At 37.4% G+C, this 22,153-nt stretch overlaps 3 protein-coding genes across 9 annotated transcripts; 1 reads left to right on the top strand and 2 right to left on the bottom strand.

Annotated features, from left to right (window-relative positions):
- Positions 1 to 430: 430 nt before the first annotated feature.
- Positions 431 to 2,742, bottom strand: LOC105193102 (prenylcysteine oxidase-like). Its single transcript, XM_011157439.3, has 7 exons — positions 2,458 to 2,742; positions 2,165 to 2,371; positions 1,933 to 2,074; positions 1,555 to 1,861; positions 1,352 to 1,475; positions 935 to 1,284; positions 431 to 847 (listed from the first exon to the last, which is right to left on the bottom strand). Exons 1-7 carry the CDS (start codon positions 2,543 to 2,545, stop codon positions 575 to 577), a joined length of 1,491 nt encoding a protein of 496 aa, XP_011155741.1. The 5' UTR covers positions 2,546 to 2,742; the 3' UTR covers positions 431 to 574.
- Positions 2,743 to 3,126: 384 nt separating this feature from the next.
- LOC105193100 (broad-complex core protein isoforms 1/2/3/4/5) lies at positions 3,127 to 17,648 on the top strand. Of its 6 annotated transcripts, none has more exons than XM_026138554.2 (4): positions 3,127 to 3,682; positions 10,037 to 10,442; positions 11,878 to 12,334; positions 13,149 to 17,648. In XM_026138554.2, the coding sequence occupies exons 2-4, from the start codon at positions 10,068 to 10,070 to the stop codon at positions 13,424 to 13,426; spliced, it is 1,110 nt and encodes a 369-aa protein (XP_025994339.1). In that variant the 5' UTR covers positions 3,127 to 3,682; positions 10,037 to 10,067; the 3' UTR covers positions 13,427 to 17,648. The 6 variants fall into 6 exon arrangements, with proteins under 6 accessions (XP_025994339.1, XP_025994338.1, XP_011155738.1 ...); XM_026138553.2 differs by lacking the exon at positions 3,127 to 3,682 and adding an exon at positions 6,846 to 7,253; XM_011157436.3 differs by lacking the exon at positions 3,127 to 3,682 and adding an exon at positions 7,267 to 7,874.
- Positions 3,711 to 5,269, bottom strand: LOC105193101 (DNA-directed RNA polymerase II subunit RPB9). Of its 2 annotated transcripts, none has more exons than XM_011157438.3 (3): positions 4,921 to 5,269; positions 4,743 to 4,816; positions 3,711 to 4,350 (listed from the first exon to the last, which is right to left on the bottom strand). In XM_011157438.3, the coding sequence occupies exons 1-3, from the start codon at positions 5,047 to 5,049 to the stop codon at positions 4,161 to 4,163; spliced, it is 393 nt and encodes a 130-aa protein (XP_011155740.1). In that variant the 5' UTR covers positions 5,050 to 5,269; the 3' UTR covers positions 3,711 to 4,160. The 2 variants fall into 2 exon arrangements, with proteins under 2 accessions (XP_011155740.1, XP_039313886.1); XM_039457952.1 differs by having other exon boundaries at positions 4,743 to 4,811; positions 4,921 to 5,051.
- Positions 17,649 to 22,153: the final 4,505 nt, after the last annotated feature.

Here is a 22,153-nt window from a genome sequence, read left to right as displayed (position 1 = left end):
ATTAAATACCTTAATACCTATGTATTATATTAAAAAAGTATTATCTTTTGCATTATATAAATAAATTATATAATTTGCAGAAAATGGATGAGAAAAATAAAATAATAAGATCAATTTTAAGTTTAGCAGTTGATAATTCATAAATTTAATTGGTTGATTTTTTAAATAATAAGTTCTATTAGTTAATTATTAATGAAACCAGCTCTAAATTTGTTTTTTTTAGCTGAACTTCTTGGAAAAATTTATTTTACTTTTTTTTTCTCTCTATTGTGAAAAAGAGAAAAGATGAATTGTACATAAAGTTTAGTTGCAGAGAACAGTCCTATACAAAACTCGCTGAGCAGATGGAGATATTAACAAAGAAATCTCATATGTGTAAAGATAACGCAAATATCTTTCTCTATGTTAATACATAATCGTTTTTATCAAATTACTTGATACATTTATTTTATTTTTGCTTAATTTATTTCTTAACTTTTTTTTTACATCATACTTTTGCTACAAAAATAATATCATTTCTGATAATCCCAGCATAAAACTCGTTAAGAAAATTAATAGCAAGAATAATATCACACTACAAGCCTTCTCTCATGCGTAATTTTTTAATATTAGAATGTTGAAAGGCCTCTCTGTCTGACATGAAATCATGAACACACGATTCCTGAAAATCTTTGTATGCCAAAATAGCGACGTTTCTTCCAGCAATCGCGCTCATTTCCATTGCACTTCCGATCCATTCCATCGCATTGACATGATACAGAGCATCGTGCAATTTGAAATTATTGGGTTTCAAATTTGTCGAGTAATGGGGATATGCTTTCCAAACAATTTCCTTTTTTTCGATGACCTTGTAAAACAAAAAAATTATTACTGGTTATATATCAAGTCTTCTCTGTATATTTCATAAAAAAAACAATTGTAGCATATTTCTTACTTGAGAAAACATTTTGTGTATAACACTTGACTCCATAGATTCCCTGCTAAAAATCTTCCAAACTCGAGGAGCTTTCTTAACTGAACCGTCAACAGGATTCAGTTTCCCGACCGAACTGATCCTCGTTTTATTAGGATTACAACTTAAAATAGAATTCATAGCCTGTTGCAAATCGAAATATGTTACATTAAGATTTGCTTTGACAAATGTCGCGTATGTTGTCTGAAAATCTCCTGGAAACACCAAACTGTTTGGAAATCCAACGAATTCTATTTGAAATTCTTGGTCGCTGGTAAGTGGTGTGGCGATGATCACAATGTCGTAATTAGACGTTATTGGATCTGTACTACCTGAAATAGATCACTTGTGTTATTTTTCACGATTCGAACATTTGTCAGTCATATTTAGCTATTGTACCTCTATTTATGTAGGTCACTTCGTACTGACTCGAATTAGAAACATTTGCTAGATTGCGGATCTTTGTCACACGACTGGGTACTACATTTACATTCTTATTTCTGTTAATGAGATGCTGCGGTACCTAAGATTTAAACTTATACTTGATATTTTTTTACAAGATAGAATAAGATAAGTAGATAATTAATTAAAATAACATATACCTCTTTGTTTCCACCTTTAACAGACCACAAGTCAGCGCCTGCTCCAGCTACAGATATACAACCAACAAAACTTTGAATATTTTGGACTTCCTGGCCGTAATTCACTACGGTAGTGGCTTGCACTAATTCGTCGATTAGAATCTTTTTAAAACCTAAACGTAAAAAATAATCTTTTGTGGAGGTTCGTAATAACTTTGGAAAATCCTTATTTGTAGCTGATATTAGTGCAGTGGCATTGTCGAAGGAATGCCCAGCATCTTGCAGATCGTATATCTTCACAAAATCTTCCATTATGTTGTCTACATGGCTGTTTAAAAAGGAAACGTATAATATTATTTTTTCTCTTCTCTTATACTTTGCTACATTATTTGTAAATACTTTTTGAGGCTGAATATTTGAAGGCCGTATCTCCAAAATAACTTCATCTTTGACATCAAATCATCTCCTAGGAATATAAATTCATCTCCATTCCATATGGCATCAGCTCCATCTTCAGCAATGTAAGGACTCTTTTCCAAACCTGAAGTGAAAATTGATCAATAACGTTTCTCATTTCTCACACATTAATATAATTGAACTAAAAAAAAAAACACAAGAAATGTATACTTACCCAAGAGTTTAACAAATCTCTGCATGTACTTGTTCTTGGGATGTATAATCGAACCACCAGCTTCGAATTCATCTTTATCAATCTTGGTGGTCGCCAATCGTCCGCCGATAGTCTTTGCCTCGTACAGGTCGATATCAACAGTTCCGTTTGACAGCTCTGTTAGAAAATGCGAGGCGGATGCACCACCAATGCCACCTCCTATAATGGCTAAAAAAGAAACGCAAATACAAGATCAAGCTTAAATCTTTTATAAATTGTTAAGCGGCGTGTTGAAGCGGAAAATTAACTCTTACCGACACGTGGTGCCCGTACAAGGGCTAGCCCCTGTTGGAGTATCAATACCTCAAGTACCAGTAACGTTAACGCTACGTGCTGCTTCATGATTTTTATACGTTGCTTGATTGAGCACTAGTTACAAAGAATTCACATATTTAATCAATACTTCTATATATAAACATTCATTATCACTTCCTTATCATTATCATAGATAAGTCAACATTGCGTCGCACTTTTCTGCTCCATTTCACAAATATGCATTTGTTATTGCATGCAGCGCGTCATGCATGCACATATACAGAGTGTCCCAAAATTCACGAATCAAAATATTGTAGCGAGAAAGTGCTTGAAAAATTAAGAAAAATAGTAATTTATGAATTTTTATTTCAAACATTAATTTTTGAGATATAACAATTTTAAAGTTAATCAATTACAAATTACACTTAAAGTACAGTTGCATGTGTCTACGAATCGCGTGTACGACAGTTTGATGACTGCATGAAAAAAACAAAGAGATACTTATTGCTTTTTATAAGGAAATATTTTTTTTTATAGTAAATTTTTAACTTAAAAAAATTAATAATAAGTTAAAGAGAGTTTGTGTTTTAAAAATAACTGGTTGAAATTATCTCATTTGAAATTAACTTGTGAGTTGTGTTAAAAGATATCTACTTTTTAATTTTATTATTTAATTTTTTAACTTGTTACTATCCAATCCTGTTTTCTTGTTGCAATAATTGGATTTGCGATTTTTTGTACCTCCCCTGTATAGCGATCACGTGACACAGGGAGCTACTCTGCGGACGGAGCCCGCGGTATCGCCCAGTTCACAATATATAGCGATTGAATCCAGTATGGCTGTGCATGGCCCAGATAAACAGCTGGGAGTAGTCCCAGGGAGCATCTGCGAGACGTGGCTACGCCGTGAATTTGCAACGCGTTCGCCCTCCCTTCTCCGACGATGACGGAACAATCGGCAGGTTAAATCCAACGAAGATACTCCAATCCTCCGACACGAAAGCGTCCCGCGATGCCACCCAAAATCTACCCTCGCGAAAGGCCACGATAATGCGGCTCTGCGCCTGTGGCGAGATGTGTCGTGACTGCACGACGTAATACACCGAGGCTAGGAAGCGCGACTCAAAAATCTTGCGATAAAGCCAACCACGTGCGCTTCAGTGACCAGAAGGATAAATGCTCAGCAAGAGAGTAGAGATTGCGAGCCAAGCGTTGAGCCTTACGGTAATTCATCAGCCCTTGTGCACGAACGTTCTCTTCGTTACTCTTTTTATTACATACAATTTTTATTCATGTTACACACGTTACAATGCATCTCTTCCCAGCACACATACAACTCTGTACAATTTATGTATATTTCTACCAATACAGATTAATTTTGATCTTATTTTAACTTACTCTTTATTTTTTTTCTAATTCTTTGAACTAAAAAAAAATAAAGAGCTTAACGAGCTTATAAAGAATTAAACCGAGATCAAAGTTAATCTACATTAGTAAAAATGAATATTATATCTGTTTGCACCAATGCAGCTTGCTTTAAACTTGATTTAACTTTTTCTTAGTTTTTAAGAATTACAAAAAGCAAAAAGATGAAAAGTTAAATTAAACTTAAAGCTCACAAGCGTTGGTGCAAGCAGACTTTCCAAGATTATAAGAATTAAATTACAAATAGCAAACAGGACAAAAGTATGCCGGACGATCTTCACTCCGTCCATCTGTGAGAGCAGTGCTGATTCGTACACACATAATACAATCTCATTTCCTCTTCAGCCCGTCTAGTTTGCGCCTGGAAAAATACAGCTTCTCTGTGATTGCACTTCGGGCATGGGTGTTCCTCAGTTCGCGGCAGCGTAGGATCCGATATCACATCGGCCACGATATGCGTTAGCTCGCTGAAAAAGGGGAAAGTAAACAATGAGCGCACAATTCGAGCGCGATTAGTGTATTCGGCATAGGTCCGAATCAATTCTTACAAACTTTCTCTTCAGCTTCGCAACAAGCTTAGGGCTCGTCGAACTAAAATCGTTATCATTTTGTATAATAAGAATATTCGTGCACAAAATGATACGTCCTCCTTTTACCTCCCCACATACAAACTCAGGGGGCCTATTCTCTTAACCTTAATAATGGTATCATTGCACCACTTTTTTGTATTATGTAATAGCTGTGCAACGATATCATAACATTGTTAAAGAATAGGGGTCTTAGTGGGACTCGTTCTAATATTTAACGATGTTTACATGGATGTTAATTAATTCTTCAATCCACTTGTTTTTCAACTTACTCTATCTCGTGCATGATTTTGTTCACGTAGATGCAGTTGCTGTCCGCCAATTGCTTAAAATCGCAATTTCTGCACTGAAACAGAAGCAGTATTTCGCATTACAATTCAATTATCGCGTAATTGAAACGATTTCCTCCTTTTCCTTTTTCCTTTACAATAGCGAGATTTGTATACTCACCGCGTACATGAGCACCTTGTTCTCCTTATCCTCCTTTGGGTACAACATATTATTGCACTCCTGACAAAACCTGATGCCCACGAATCCCGGACCGTCGTCGTGCGTGTCATACCCCGTTATCTTCGACATAATTGCGCGTCAAATTGATCTACCTCAATCGGAATATCCGCAAAAGATCCGTCGGAATCGCCGGTAATTCGAACGTTGTCAGTCGACGTGAAACATCAACAGTGACCGAAGATGCGCATGACGATGGGATTGACTGGCTCGCCATCTATCGATCGAGAAACTAAAGATCGCTTGACGCGGTGCAGAGATCTGTTTTACCTGCAGATGCGCTGTAATGGAATAAATTGGAGTTATGGTTTCAAAATCAAAATTTTAATTAATTCTTTAACTATAATTTAATTGTACAAATAATTAGTTATAATTTCTATTATTTATAATTTCAAATTTCTTGCTCAGCTCTAATTGGCGTGAGAAAAACTATTTAATAAATTGTAGTATATATCATTTGGGTGTAATTCATCTTTTTATTGTATATTCTCCTTATAGATCATCAAAATTTGTAAAAATCTGATGAGATCTATATTTCTCTATAAAATCTAATGAGCTCATTGAACAATGGCTGTTGGTATATTTAATTAGTACGCTTGACCAATGAAATTCGAGAAAGCACAACAATTTAAGACTCGTATTCTATCTTTTACTTCTAGCGTTTTTCATGGGAAAACTCGTGCGCACTGAATGTGCACTTACTGCAGGTAATTGGGTGTTTCCGTTGGCACCGTCATCGCGCGAACCGAAACGTCCAATTGCCAGCGGCGAGTGCACACTTAGTGCGCACTAGTTTTCCCAGTGAAAAACGCTATTCTAATGAATAATGAAGATAGAAGGACGCGAAAAAGTATGATCTGAATATGGGCCTAATTTTTGCACTTCCTGACATCTATCGAAAGATGCATGTAAAGAGAAATTGGACAAAGGGCTTGTTCTCAAAGGAACTTTTTGCACTCTTTCGTTCTTCTCTTTCCTCCTCAATATTTCATATTCTTATTTCATTCCGAGTGCAGAAGGTGTAATGTCGTTGCAAAAAGCGGATTTGAAGCTTATCAGCCAATCAGAAAAAAAATATAATCTCGTAACAACTTCCCTTGCGTCTCGCAACGAAGGATTCAAGGTTTCTAATTATCGCGCGATACCTGAACGGAGAAATCTATTATAACATTTTCGCAGATTTCTCTTGGGTTTTTATCGCACATAAGAATACTTTTCTCGTTTATTACTCCAATTATCTCCCAAGATCCATTTGCATCAGTGCAGCATAACTTTAAACTTTGGGATTGCGTTCAACGGGAAAAGCAACTTTGCAACTATTGTAAAATTCTTTAATATAATTGGTTTAAACATTCAGATCCGGCAGGAACTAAGGATAGAAACTAACTATATTAAAGAATCTTTGTAAAGTTTCTTCTATTGAACGAAGCCTATAATTTATTATTGTTTTTCAATGTACAGTTCTAAAAATAAGAAAAAAAGTAAGTTAAATCAAGTTTAAAGTTAAGCTATATGGTTCTCAGAACCCATCTAAAGAAATTTCCATAGCTGGAAGGTCATAAAGAAAATTATGCAATTTTTATTTTATGCACGTCTTAAAATTTTTAACAGAAATGCAAATAGATAATTTTTTTAATTATCTATATTTAACGCGTATCGTCTCGCTTTTTCACGCTAAATGAAACGATCAGCGTTTCTGCCCAAAGTGGCAGGCAGAAAAAGAAAAAAAGAAAAGAAGAAAACCGAACGTAAAAGACGCAGCGTGGAAAGAACAAACTTCGCGCCGCGGGTCGCGCGGGTTGCCGGAGGGTTTCCATGAAAGAGTCGCTCGCGACGTTTTACGCACTCTGTGGTCTCGCTCTCGCGTCGCGCGCCGGGCGTCTCGCGCGTAAAAACGACAGTAGCGAAACCACGGTGTTGAGAAGAGAGCGTGGGAGTGGTTCAGACCGAAGCGCGATTAATCCATCGCTTTCGTCGTACGCGGGGGAGGGCTCAGCCGCCGGCGTCGCGACGCGAAAAAGTTGTGGGGGGAATAGTCTCGTCGTCGTCGTGCGGGAATCATCGTAGGCCGCGCGGCGGCGGGCGCGTTTCATAGTCGTCGCCACGAGAATCGGCGCAAGTTTCGCTGCGCGGCGACGGATGCGCGCTAGAGGCCTGTCGCGGCACGCTAGCTTAATTCTAGCGACACTTTTTGCGGACAGAGTGCGCCGCCTGGGAACCCGGCCGTCGGCGTCGAGGCATCGGTAACGCGCGAGGGTTCAGCCCGGCTAGACCGAGTAAGTATCGATCAACGGAGAAGGGGGCGATGGTCCCCCGGTCGCGATTCTCCGTCGCTCTATTTGCCGCTGTCTATTCGCCTCGATATCGCTCACTCTCTTCCCGGGTTGTCTCTCTGCGTGCGTCTCTATCTCTCTCTCCCTCACTCGTTCTTACTCCGGAATCTCTAGCGTTGGGTATAATAGCGTTTCTTCAAAGCACACGCTAATCGTGTGCTGGTGTGTGCACCATCACCCTATGTATATACAGGCGTATATGTGAAAAGAGGGAGAGAGTTAGGGAGGGAGAGAGGAAGGAAGAAAGAAAGAAAGACAGACGGAGAGCGACTAACGCGGATGTATCCCCCACCCTCCTTCTCCGCCGGTCTTGCCGCTCTCTTTCCTTCTCTCTCTCTCTCTCTCTCTCTCTCTCTCTCTCTCGTCCCCTCTGCTGTCTCTTCGCACCTACTACTCTTCTCCCCTCAAACTCCTTCCTGTCGCCGCGGCTCCCCTCGTAGTCAGTAGAAATCTCGACACAGCCGAATGTTTTCTTGAGGGATTCTTTTCTGAGAAAGCACGGAAAGCACTTCTAAAGGTGGAGTTCGTCGCGAGGAGGCCAGCCGTGGTGAAGCTTACTCCGGAGTGAGTGATCGACTTTGTCGAAATCATTAAAGGCGAAACCGGACGAGACGCGCGCGGTGCGGCGCGCGGCGTTCTGCGTCGCTTTTCCCCGGAGCGGCGAAACGAGACGAGAACACGACGATGCGCTCACGGCGTCCGTCGTCCCGTGGGAGAAGAGACCGCGTGAGAGAAGAACGAGAAAGGCGTACGCGAATCGACGAATGGTGAAATTTATAGGAGCTCCAAAGCGTTTCTGTGGGGGGTGACGACGCGCGCGAGCGCGAGCGCGCGCGCATGCGGGTGTGCGTGCGTGTGTGTGCGTGCGCGCGTGAATCCCTCTCCCGCAGAGGGTTTCCGTTTTTATTCCATACCGCGGAGAAAGACGCACGAGGTGGAGGAGGAGGAGGAGGAGGTGACGATTAAGCGGCGCGAGAGGAGCGGGGCTTTCATCTAACACCCGGCTCCTCCGATTCGTCGTCTGTTACTTCAATTCCGTCGGGCACGGCTTCATGCGAACGGCCAACGGCGACAGCCGCTCGCCCGTCCGTCCGCGCGCCCACCCGCCCGCCTGCCCAACGACCGATTCAGATTTGTCTCGAAGGTTTATCTATCTATCTCGTATGCCTCTGTTCGACAAACGCGAGAGACACACGTGATCGTACACGGCGCGGGGTGAGAACCGTGAGAAACCGTCCATCGGCCGCATCGCCTTTCTCCTTTCTCGTTTTTCGCATCCAAGTATTGCATCCGCTTGCAACACGATCGAGAGTGAGTGTCGAGTGAATAACGTCTCGCTCGTCCGCTTCTATGAAAGCGTGCATCCGGTCGTACGATAGCGTACGTACACCGGGATTTATTAACACACGCGGTCGTCAACGAATGGCAGTCGCGAGCCGCCGGCGTCCTCGCCCGATTGCCGATCGATTCGCCGACGCTCCGCGCTCGATCGCTGCATTTCCGAAATCCGGCGAGATATGTCCTCGCCTCGCGTTCAGCGATTCCCGCCGCCGTGAAATTAGAGTAACAGCGTCGTGTCGTTAGGGAGGAGTGTATGGCGTGCCTTTATATTTGCCTGTGATGTGTGTGTGCGCGCGCGCGATGTTAGTCTAGCGTATGCATGTATGTGTGTGTGTGTGAGTGTGTGTCGCGCCTGCCTGTGCAGTACATATGTATGTACGCACCCATATATCTCGTTCTCGCTTATGCGTGTGTGCCCGTCTGTATGTGTACGCACGAATATTGTTGTTCCGCTGCAGACCTATGCCAGACAGCCATATTGTAATTTTTTTTAACTCTACCTCTCCGCGTTAACCTAGCCTCCGGTCCCTTTTGTTCGAACGCGCGGCTCGTTCGCGTTGTTCGCGATCGGGTGGTGCGCGCGGATTCCGACGGTCGGTCGATTAGACAACGACGATCGCCCCCCTTTTTTTTTCGTGGACGATCGCCCTTTTCTGATCGCCGCGCGCCGCTGGGAAAATCGGTGGCGCGGAGAGCTTGGCCGCCCGCGAGGCCGGAGAAGCGTCTTTGTCTTTGTTCTTCCGATGACGTTCCCGCGTTCCACGCGCACACTGCCGCTCCGCTCCTGCCCGCGACGCCGCCTCTCGCCTCCGGAGGACGACGCGTATTCTTCCCGCGACAGCTGAAAGGGGCCGGAGACCGTACCGCTCCGGCGGCCGCCACCGCCGCGTTCGGCAACACCTCGGATCCCCGTCACTCGTTTCGTTAATTGCGTCCGTCCGAGAATAACTCGCAGGGAAAGAGGCCCTTCGCGCTCCTTCCCCGAACCCGTTCCCAGGTTAGCTGTGTTGGTGTGCCTTTGTAGAAAGTTTTTTTTTTTTTTTTTCGTGCTTTTTGTTTCGCAGGTTTCCATTAGCGTGAGCGAATGTGCCGCTTTGTTCAATTATTAGTACCCAAGTGACGTACGAAAGATCGAGAGACGTCTGAAGGATATCGTGTATCTTATTTCTTTTTTTAGCTTTTTTTTCACATTTTTTTGTTTTATTCCATTTATTAAGTGTTTTCCAAAATGAGAATAGCATTCTAGAATGAGAGGAGTGATGATATCTGTATAATAACTGCGCGGTGTCATGTGTTTGGAGCAAAATGCAAATGTCGTTCTGCGACAATATTCGTGTAGATGCAGTAAAGTGATTTTAACGAAAACATCTGGTTTTTTTTGACAGGCGACTTGTCCTGCGTGCTTGAACTGTAATCATGGAATCTGGAAGTAACCTGCCCAATCCGGGCACTTATCCCGGTGGGGATCGCCAACAGTTCTGTGTCTCTTGGAACTCCCATCAATCGAACATGCACAGTGCGTTTCCAAAGTTACTCAGCTCGGAGCAGTTCGTCGACGTGACTTTGGCCTGCGACGGTGGCTCGATAAAGTGTCACAAGGTTGTGTTGTCCGCCTGTAGCGACTACTTGGAGCGCTTACTGCTGGAAATACCGTGCACCCATCCTGTCATCTTCCTGAGGGACATGAAAATGTGGGAGCTTCAAGCTCTGGTTGAATTTATGTATCGTGGAGAGGTGTATGTCGAGCAGCAGCAGCTTGCTACATTGATGCAAGCAGCGGAGGTTTTGCAGGTACAGCATTTTTCATTTGTTTCTCTCTCTCTCTCTCTCTCTTACTCATTTTCTTATATTTTACTTCTCATGTTATATTCAGTTAGTATAAGTTACTCTTTATTATTATAAGTTTATTTAGTTTTAATTTGTTATTTCTCTTAATTTATTTATTCTTGCTTTTGTCGTAACTTCTATTTCATTAATTTTGTTATGTTTTTTGATTTTTAGTTTTTATGTTAATTCTATTAATCTGACCTCGAACTATTTTGTAAGTTTTTAAACTCTTAGAGGGCTACACCTTGGAGTTTCAATAAAAGCTCAGTCAGTTATTCAGTCAGTCAGTCTTTCTCTCAGGATTTTTCAATTAGTATGCTATACAAAATCTTCAAATGTATCGTAAATATTTGAACAAAAAGATAAAAGGTTTTAAATGCTTTTAAAGATTCTGAAAGATAGTAAATGGAAAAAATTTAGATACTAATAAGAAGGCAAGCGAAGAGCAAACTAAAAAATATTTGTTCAAAATTGTAAAAATTATCTATATTATACTGCGTTAACTTTTATTCTAACTAAAATCATATCATAAATCACTTTTAAAGCTACAAAATGAAGAGAACTTTAGAGAACTTTATTTTTTTCTTTTTTTTTTTTTGAACGTTGTGTTGGTATCTAATAAAAGACAAATGTGTCATAATAGAAAATTGCATTAGAAATAAAAAGAAATAGAAAGTTAACTAATAATGTGCTTCAATAAATTTGACTGAATATTTAATGTGCCACAAATTAAAAAAGGTTGAAAAAAAAATAAAAAAAAGATGATCTATTTTACAATATTTTTAGCTGATTGCTGCAACATTATGCCCTGGCATCTTGCTAATTGTTTTTAGTTTCAGCAATGTTGCATGTTTCTTTGATTATCTTGGATTATCTTGGATTTTAAGATCTAATTCTTTTAGCAAAAATTTTATTCGAGCAAAACCTGTAAAAACATAAAATTTATATAAAAAGCCTAAAAATGTATAATAGTATCAAACAATGTAATATTTCTTTGCATTTTAGAATAATAATATGAAATTGTACAGACTATTCTAAAATTTGCAAATCAATATATATGTACACACATGTGGCAACAAAGTTCTTGAAAAATTAAGTAAAATAGTTTTTTTCTTTTTTAACATAAGGGTTTAAAGCTGGTCAATGACAAACTACATTTAGACATTTGCATGGATGTACGGTAATATTAGCGACTGCGCCTAAACATAATCTAGCTTTTAAACTCTTATGTCTCAGAAATTACTACTTCAAATAAAAAATTACAAATAACTATTTTAGTATGAGAACTTTTTAACTATAATATTTTAATTCACAAATTTTGGCTCACTTTGTATAGCATAAATCTTTACACCGATATGCAAAAGAATATTTGTGTGTGACAGTATATATTTTTCTATAGGTTCGTGGCTTATCCACTCAGGGAAGCGATAATTCGGCGAATGAGAGCAATACACAATCAGGCGATTCTAATGCACCTGTCACCCCATCAACTCCTACTCACGGTGACAGCAATTTTAAGGCGGATACTTCGTCTAACGATGGAAGCACCTCTGACTTCCTCTCATGCACGCCGATGGCTAGCACAACAGGAAATAACTCGTCCACTATTACTCCTCCCGTCTCACATAACCCCAACTCCTCCAACTTCGTAAACATGGAACACAGCGAAGCGCTGCAACATTTAGAGAAGGCTCTCAGCGCTTGTGAAGCAACTCTGACCGAAACTCCGGGTATGGTAAAAATGGAGCCCGATGAGCAGTTCGTACAACAGCAGGATGTCAAACCATATTCCATTAGTATGGTATCCAGTAATAATTGCAGTAATAATCCTAGCAGCCCATTCCCCGCGATCGAAGGTGAGCTTTCGATCTGATTTTTCTGTGACTTATACGTCATTTCTATACAAGTTGCAATAATTACCGTTAATTACCTAGGTAGTCATTTAGATAAAGAAAGAGCTTTATCTTATCTTAATTTAGATTATAATGTATATTATTTTCATCTTTATTCTAGATAAAAGAAGCGCTATCTTTTTTCAAATTATCTAATTATGTGAATAATGACAAGAATGAATTATTATTTTTAGCCTCAACCTTCAAATTATCATTTCAAAACTCACTGCCACTACTGAAGATCTATAATACATGTAACATGAATTATAAATTTTTAGTACTGACAGTATATATCGTAATGCAGACCAGATTGCATAGATTAGTAGTGGTGCAATGTAAAAATTATCTCAAAACTATGCATTTGAAAACTTTTGGAAAGAATTGTGCCAGTCGTTACATAGTACAAGTTACATATTTCTCCTATTTTCTAACTTTAATTTTTATTTACATATTGATTCAAATTCAAAAAGGAGTATTTTATGTCAGATTAAATTATTTGAAGAACTTTTGTTTTTAAGAAATAAAGATTTAGAAAAATATAAATATTTTTATATTTAAAAATTGTTTTATTCGATTTATAGCGATATTATTTAAAAGTTATCTAAATAAAACGACATATAATTTTATCTTTATATAAATAAAATCACATTTTATCTTTCAGACAAATAAATTGAAATCAAGTTGTCTTTATCTTATCCTATATATAATTTATATTTAGATAATTTTAAGTTAAAGTTTAAACGGAACACTGGCAACAAGCTAAATGTCATCCTTCAAGGTTATCAAAGACGACAAAGGCGTTCGGAAGAAGAACTCAAGCAAGCTTCGGACATGGTGGCACGCGGCATGACGTTTCAAGTAGCCTCAGAAAAGTACAAGATACCGATCAGCACGATTCGCTTCTACATGGTCAGAAAGGGCATTCTGCAGAGGAGAAAACGCGGTCGCGGCTCCAGTAATCTCAGTATGAACAGCCAACCGAGTAGTCCCGTCAGTCCACCGTATCAGATGATGAATTATCGTTTGCCAGAGAGCCTAAATTCCAGCCTACAGTAGTGCTGTACAAAGAAGTAGTGAGTTTTTTAGACTTCAGTTTTGAATCGGACAAATTTTTTATCGCCACATCATAGAGCTGTTCCAGACCGTCTCGTCGATTTTTATACTTTAGCTCCTTTACTAAGTATTTTATTTTTCTTTTTTTTAATTTTATTTTCAGCTCGCATCTCATTATTCGTTTGTACTCGTAGTGGCGCGTTTGCGCGCTGATTTACAAGACTTCTATGTTCACAGCATGTAATGTATTTCTGCATTTACGCCATTACCGATCCAGTGTGCATTCTAGAAATATAATTTGTGTCTCGAACAGCTCCGCTCCATGTATATACAAAGAAGATACCATATGTAAAAGTTCGGACACAGCATTAAGTTAAGAAACTTGCAGACGATCGTGTCTTACACCATGTTTATGTTGAATTCAGTGTCCTTAGAAAGACTGCTTGAAACCCAGTTTTTTTTTTTTTTTTTTTTAAGTACAAAGATACTGGTTATTATAGAGTGTATTGGAGTACGATCGTATACTTACATGTATTATAATAACGCTATGTAGAGCCAGTGGCAAGTGACGCAGATGATTTTCTCGATGTAATTCTCGGTTCGCCTCTTGTATGAGATTCGCGAATAGTGTGAACGGATGATTCGTTTACCAGTAGAGTGATTTTTTGATAAAACTAAAAGGCGCGAATCATTACGAATCATGATCATTTCTATATAGTGCATTATATAAACAAATTGGATAGGATGGTAGATGATGAGATGGATAGCTTAGCGATACAGAACAGTTATTTATCAAATAAAAGAGAAAGAGAGCAGATTTGTTTTTCGATCCTGTCGTTTGGCACAAGTTATTTTTCGAGTTTATTATTCTTCTAAAACTAAAAAACGCAAACAAAATAAAAAAAAAATTCGGTTGTATTCTTCGGAAAATTCAGAGCTGAGGAAGAATAGGAACGTCTTTCTTATACTATCCCGCTAATACGTTCACTTTCTTCGATTTCTTTGATATCTGCTACATCTTCCAAGATCTTCTACCGTTTGGAAGGTATTGTATTTTTTTTATTTTTATTCTTTTAAGCGTATTTTTTCAGACAATGAATTTTCGCAAATCTACTGCAAATTGTGAATCGAGAATTGTGTCATGAATTTATGCTAATGCTATTTATGATATGGCATTAGTGTTAAGAGGCAGCCTATTTTGAAGTTTTTGGAATTTTTTCTTAAAATTAATAACATATAGAGGGTCAAAGTGATTTGCAATACTGTAACACTATTGTTTCATCAAAATGTTGAATATGAAGAGACTTCGATCTCAGAAAATGAAAGTTGAAATTTTTAAAATGACTGCTTTAAAGTCAAATTTGTTACTTTTATTTAAACTTATTTTTATATAAGTTTTTTATTTTTATTTTTTTTATAGATTTAAACTTTTAACACAATTACGAAAATCATCCAAAAGATTTCAAATTAAAAAGAGTTAATTGATTTTTATCTTGAGATGCATCGATTTAAAAAAATCAAGTCGCAAAAAAACAATTTTTGAAAAAATTCTTTTTTTAAAACTTTAAAATAAGCTGCCTTTTTAATGTTTGTTCTCGGTACAAATGCGACATTGTGCGAGAACTCCATCCGTCATCCATCATGAGTTAATATTGAAAAATATTAATTCCCTATTTATAAGTGCTTGTTGTAACGGCGTCATACTTATATAAGGGAAATGACACTAAAGATCAAAACGAGTTGATTCGAGCGTTGAACAAATATGTTTAAAATCTTATTATTTTGAGACTTTTTTATACGCAGGATTTGTATGTAAGCGCACTTAATGAGAAGTTTCAATGACGAGAATACGAGTTGTATAGGATATTCATATATATATATATATATATATATATATATATATATATATATATATATATATATGTATCTATGATAAGAATTCCTTCATGCTGTGGACGAACGCTACGCGTATGGTTGATTATCAGCCGTGTTCCGTTCTTCTACTTAGTGACCGATGTAGCTAGCCCATATGGATAATATGAGATATACGTTTTTGAATCCTGCATCGATATAACAAGATAAAGTAACAAAGTGCAGTTCAAAAAAGAAGAAAAGGCAAAAAAAAAGAGAAAAAGAGAAAAAAGATTGACTATGTCATATAACCGATATTTTTTTAATGACCTTGAAATGTTTTGACGGGAAAGCATTCGTAGCATAAGTTATTTTTTATTACATCATATTTATATATTCAGTTATAAGCTCGGCTTGCTCTCGTTAAGTTATCTGTGGCATCTGTACACATGTACGTATTTACTGAGTATTTATCTTTCTGTATTTTTAACTAAGCCCCACGGATGGGGAAAGAGATTCTTAATTACGACACGCTTTATACCCGCACCAGAGTGACGCTTAAAGATCAAAAATGTATACAGTTATAGAAAGAGACAGGAGGACTTGTCCATGATGATCGATTAGTCACTATGTTTAAGACTGGTAACACGTGGCTAATATAACCAGATTAAAGTCTTAGACACACAGCAATCCTCAATCTATTATATAAATATTTTTGTAGGCACTTTGTCGAGGAAGGTTTCTTCTTTCTGCCTTTATTCTATATATACCTTGATAACTTATACAGTAAGAGGAACCGGTATTTATTCAAAGTTTACCATTTAGCTTTGTTGAACATCACAAGAGATAAACGATCATGACGTATGGTAGTACTGTAAACGCTTTTTACATGCATAGTGTACAAAATAACAGCATTCGTAATTGACGATAAGAATTACCTGATGTCTGTAAAAATCGTCGAAACGCCAGTCTCTCGTCGCTTTTTACGGACACTGGTTCTGCCTTTTCAAAGAAGTTTAATTGTGTGACAACAACTGTGGCGCGCATACAATGTAATTGTACGATGTATTGCCTTTGTTAAATAGCATTTTGGATAAAGCCATATTTTTCCATGCAACGCAATAATCCAGCAAAATAAATTACAGTTAAACTGAGAAGCAGCCTAAAATAGGAAAGAGTGCCAGATACAAAACAAAAAAGTGGGATATGAACAATAACACATAGAAGATAAAGTTTATCTATCACTTAGAGTATGTAACTGCCTTTCTCTGGCCTCATACTGGATCATTAATTTATTTATATTAGACAATATACAAAATACATGTAAAGAGGGAAAAAGAAACTAATCTAACTTAGAAGGCTTGTTAGAGCTTCTATTAATTGCAGTAAGACTGCTGCCATCCGACTGACAAACACATTTTCAAGAAGCTGAAGTTGAACATTTTATCGAGACATATGTCACAGATCTTACATAAATGTATTTATTCTCATTTATCATTTCTTTATTATCTGCGATTATTATGTATTTAAAAAGACACTCGATTGTCTCTGTACATGTTTCACAATATATCGAGATATATCGAAAAAGTAAGAGAAAAAGGAAAAAAAGAACAAGTCGCATATTCGATATTGTGATGTTAACGCAAACCTAAAAACATGACTTGCAATTGTTGCCTGTTGTAATGTCCAATGAGAGAGTTGAATTATAATGACTTACTCGTATATAGCATTCTTTCCAGCAAGGAGAATCGGTATCGTGTAAATCATTATTCTAAGAGTTCCCAGTTGACAAAGGTTTTATACGGATCTATTAAACCAGTATTTCAAACCAATGAAAAATAATTAGTTTTCTAATAATAATAATAATAATAATAATAATAATAATAATAATAATAACAATACAATTTTATGTGAATTTAGTACAGTGCTTATAAGTCAGTTAATGCTCAGCGTATCTAACAGATATTTTTAGTAGAACACCGTGTCATACTCACATGTATCATAACGTCTTAAAGTATGTAACTAAACCACAATCAAAGAAGTGTGAACGATACTTAATGACTATTATCATAATAGCCACTTATGATAGCAGTAAATAGGTAGCCACTTTGAGGCAGTTTATATTATATTTAATTACACTGTAATTGTTTGGTCTCCGTTTGTACGATGGTATTATTATTTGTAGATAGCATCATAACTCTAGAGTGATTGAACCTCGAATCATTTATTTGTAAGTCTTTTTTACAGTTACCGATTATCTAATTGATTAAATAGGCAATGCAATTAAAACAAAAGAAAAAGAAGGAAAAAAGACAGGACACACAGATAAACACGTGACATACAGAGATCTGTTCGTTTAATTAATGCGATTAAAGATGTTTTCTCATTTGATTTTTATTAACTTTTAGACTGTAGACGGTTCGTATTTAGAACGCGCTTCTAACGAAATTAGTACGCTATTGTGTCATTTTACCTTTATCGTTCATTAGACGCAAAACAAGAATAAAATGACATAAAAGCACGCTAACACTGTTATAAGCGTGTTCTGGGCACTTTTATGGAATTTGTCACGATTCCGATCGAAAACACGAGATTTCGACTGTCAAGTTTTCCGATTAAGATTCTGCTTTGTGCTATTATGAATTCCAAACGAAGTCAGTCTTTTTGCGCATTCTAATAAATAAAAATGCAATAAGGAAAGAAAAGAGGGCGAAATTGTCATAGCTCGGGAGATATTTTTGATTGTTAACGGAAATAATTCGACAACCATAATAAGACAACCTAGGAAAAATGGAATTATTCCGATCGAAATCCATTTTGAATAGTTCCATAATACGTACCCAAAATATGAGTCTATATATACATAAACATATATATATATATATATATATATATATATATATATATATATATATACATATACATATATATACAGATATATATACATATACATATACATATATATATATATATATATATATATACACACACTTATATATATATATATATATATATATATATATGTATGATTACATTGAAAATTCCTATCTTAAGTAGTATTTTTTATATTTTGTTTTTAGTTTAAGTTTTTACTTGTAGTGATTTCAACGATAGATTACATTAAATACGCGGTAAACTTTCCGACTTAATACTTCCTACGTAAGACACGAGGGTGCAATTTTATGGGGATAAATTGAAATAAGCGGATCTTTTTATCGAGATATTCCGCATGGATATTTTTGACTGTTTTATTCGTTACAACTCTATATTACGTCGGAAAGCTTTACTGAGACATTACAATATGTTAGTCAGTTTCTTTAAATATGTTAGTCAATTGCATTCAGTAATCTTCTTAAGAAATCATGACGTATAGTTGCTTGCCTATTTACGACAGAAATTACGTACTTTGGTGTTCTGAAAATAAGTTTTGTAGCAACTATAGATGATTAACTTATAACCAATTTTCTAACTGTAGACTAATGAATCTAATACGATTATTATTAGGGATTTGTATGTATTCAGGATTATACAATGCCATATTACGCCGAATCGCCGCCGATCGCTTCGATCGTTGTTTCTCCGAAGTACTTGTTACTCAGTTCCCTTCGCAGTATTCGCGCGATACTGCGTCCCGAGCGATTCAGTATTATATTGTACATCACGTGCGAAAAGCTTTCGATACTTATATCTTTAAGCATTTAGATCCTGTAGGATAATCCCATTAGTTACACTTATTATTACTACACTAATGTATATTTTGCGCTGTTGTGCCGAGAGCGTATTCGAAAACGATATGCGAAGTGGATCCTGTAAGGATGAATCGAAGATGCTCGAACAAACATGAACTGAGCGTAACGTTCGCTTTTCCTTTAATGTATCGACGAAAAGTGATGATTGGTAAATTTAATTTAATAAGAGTACACCAACCGCTATGTGATAAACACAAATAATTGACAAGCCTTAATGGTCATAGTTAGATTTTTAGTGCTGAAATAAATTAATTTATCATGTGGCGATTGCGAAAAAGAGAGAGAGAGAGAGAGAGAGAGAGAGAGAGAGAGAGAGAGAGAGAGAATCGTTTGTACTCGCACATTGATATCAATACACATTGAGGCAGGCTCGTTCGTTCACTCATTCGCAGTTTGTTCGCGTTCTTCGGGATACACTTGTACGTGATAACATCTTCGTATTCGAGTGCCAGTGGATCTAAAAAATTCAAAATCCACGAATGAACATAAACTGAACGTAACGTTCGCTTTCCCTTTGATGTATCCACGAGGAATGACGATTGACAAATTTAATTAATTCTTTATATGACGGTTGTGGCACAAGATAAGAGGAATCGTTTGTAATCGCATATTGCTAACGATACACATTGAGGCAAGCTCGTTCGTTCGTTCATTTGTGTTCACGCTCTTCGCTTTGTCGGGATACTTGTACGCCCTTCGCTTTCGAAATTGATTGTACTTGTCAATTAATTCCTTCGTCGCGTCTCTTTCTCGTCGAGGACTATTAGTGTATACGCCGTTCAGTTATTACTACACAAATGTATATTTTGCGCTGTTGTAACGAGAGCCTGTATTCGAAGACGCTGCACAAGTGGACCCAAGGACGAATCCAAGATCCACGAATGAACATGAAATGAGCGTAACGTTCGCTTTCCCTTTGATGCATAGACGAGGAATGACAATTGGTAACTTTAATTGATTTAATCGTTTATGTGGCGATCTTGTGTGCATACGCAAGAGAAATCTTTTGTACTCGAACATTGATGTATATCGATACACATTGGGACAAGCTCGTTCGTTCGTTCGTTCACGTTTGTTTACGCTCTTCGCTACGGGATACACTTGTACGCGTTAACATCTTCGCTTTCGAGTGCAATGTCATTGGACATTTCGTCGCACTGCGCTGAAATTAATTGTACTTGTCAATTAATTCCTTTGTCGCGTCTCTTTCTCGTCGGAGACGAGACTTGCGCACACGGACGCATTTAGTTCTGCAGTATGGCAGTATGCCTATGTTTCATATACGACTATCGGCGCCGAGGTGACGATGTGTCTCGATTTACTAGATTATTGTTATCGTAAGCGCGACTGAATACAGGTGAGAAGCGTGCAGATTCAGTGTAATACGGCAAAATGTACATGTACGTGGAAATTAACGCAAACACGTGACACATACCGTAACACGCACATACACACATATACACAGAAGCGAATAGAGGAGACATATAAGGGACGAGGGATAAAGCAAAGCGAACTCGTTCCGCGACTGTAATATTCGCAGAATGTACCGTGCCGTTCGGTTTTTGCTGATCGCAACAAACCAGCTTTTATAATTCTGGGTAAGGAGTTCTGGAAGGTCACCGTTAGGGTGTAAGATCTAATTAAAATCGGTTACGGGTGTCGTTATATAGTAAGGCACTACGTACACAACGTGCAGGAAGAATATGAGAATAAAAAAAAAGTATAGAAAAAACAAGCGGAAAAATGTTAAGTGTGTAACTCTAAGGATGAGTTTTTCAGGCGTAGACAGATCAGAGTTGCGTAGGAGAGAAAGGGTCTTTCCGGCGTGACGGAGGAGATGTCTTGATGATGGAGAGTTTTATGTATATGAGAATACTTTTGAAAGTAGCCCTGGCTTCCGAAAGAGAAGAGAAAAGAACGATAGCGGAGAAAGAAAAAATTGCGAAAGTGTGCGTTGTCCGAAGGGGATGTACGAAATTTGCGTTTGCCGCCGACGATTCGCGCCAATTTATTAGATAACGATTGTTATTTAATTTAATCACTATCATCCTCGACATCTAATTCGTACTTCGTTGTAGAACTCTCTTGCATCCACAAATCTAGATTTAAAACCGTATAATGTATATATTATAAATATATATTATATATGTTTGTATTATATACATTATATATATTGTATACATATTTATATGCATATACATATACATATGTCCATATATATATATATATATATATATATATATATATATATATATATGTATGTATGTATGTATGTGTATAGCGAGTGAACTGTTCAGTCATTCTATAACGAAGAACCGCGTCTAAGCAATTCTTCCTATGTAGCGATAATGCCCATGTCTCCCTCCCTTATAACAATCGTTTGATTTTTGCGTCATGTAAGAATTTGATTATGACTTTTCGAAAAAAAAAATCTTGCCGGATCGTCACTTGAAACGCGGCGCATATTTCGGCACACTCGTCAAATATATCTTTTTCGTCAAGTATTGTAAGAGCTGTATTTTAAGGGTTGTAAGTACGAGAAAAACGATAAAAGAGAAAACATCGGTTTATAATTTTAAGATCATGTACCATGTGTTAGTGAAAAAGCATGCTTCTTAGTAGGGAGTTAGGACAACGCTATAACAATAATTATTATAATTAAAATTATGAACATAAGGTATTTAATATAAGTGCAAAGTATTTCCTAATAAAAAGTACTGCTGAAAAAAAAGACGTGCTTGTGTGCCTACGTTCTCTCGTCGATCTCGCGCGCGTTCAGGTATCGCTCGGCGAACGTCTTTGTTCGCACAGGGGAGTTGAAGGAGCCATGATGAGACCAGGGTTTTTTCTTATTATGGAAAGAGATATACGTATAGAAGTCTTTCTTCGATTTTTTCTCCTCATTCATTATGCGTGTCTCATTCTGGTCGTCGACCTTTTTGCGCTTCCCAAGGTTACGTACAAGAATGAAATTTTTAGCTTATATCAGCGCTTGACTTGTGGTTTACCTTGCGTGGTAAAATTGCCTTTCTTGTTTTTTTTTTCAAGATTTGCAGGACACGCGTCCATACGTAATTCTTTATAACGCTGATTTCGAAATTTTTAATGTATATGTATATTTTTTTTTAAA

The sequence above is a fragment of the Solenopsis invicta genome, chromosome 15 (assembly GCF_016802725.1).
Source record: "Solenopsis invicta isolate M01_SB chromosome 15, UNIL_Sinv_3.0, whole genome shotgun sequence".
NCBI lineage: Eukaryota > Metazoa > Arthropoda > Insecta > Hymenoptera > Formicidae > Solenopsis > Solenopsis invicta.
Note: the sequence above shows the minus strand (reverse complement) of the source record. Positions and strands in the feature narration are given on the sequence as shown.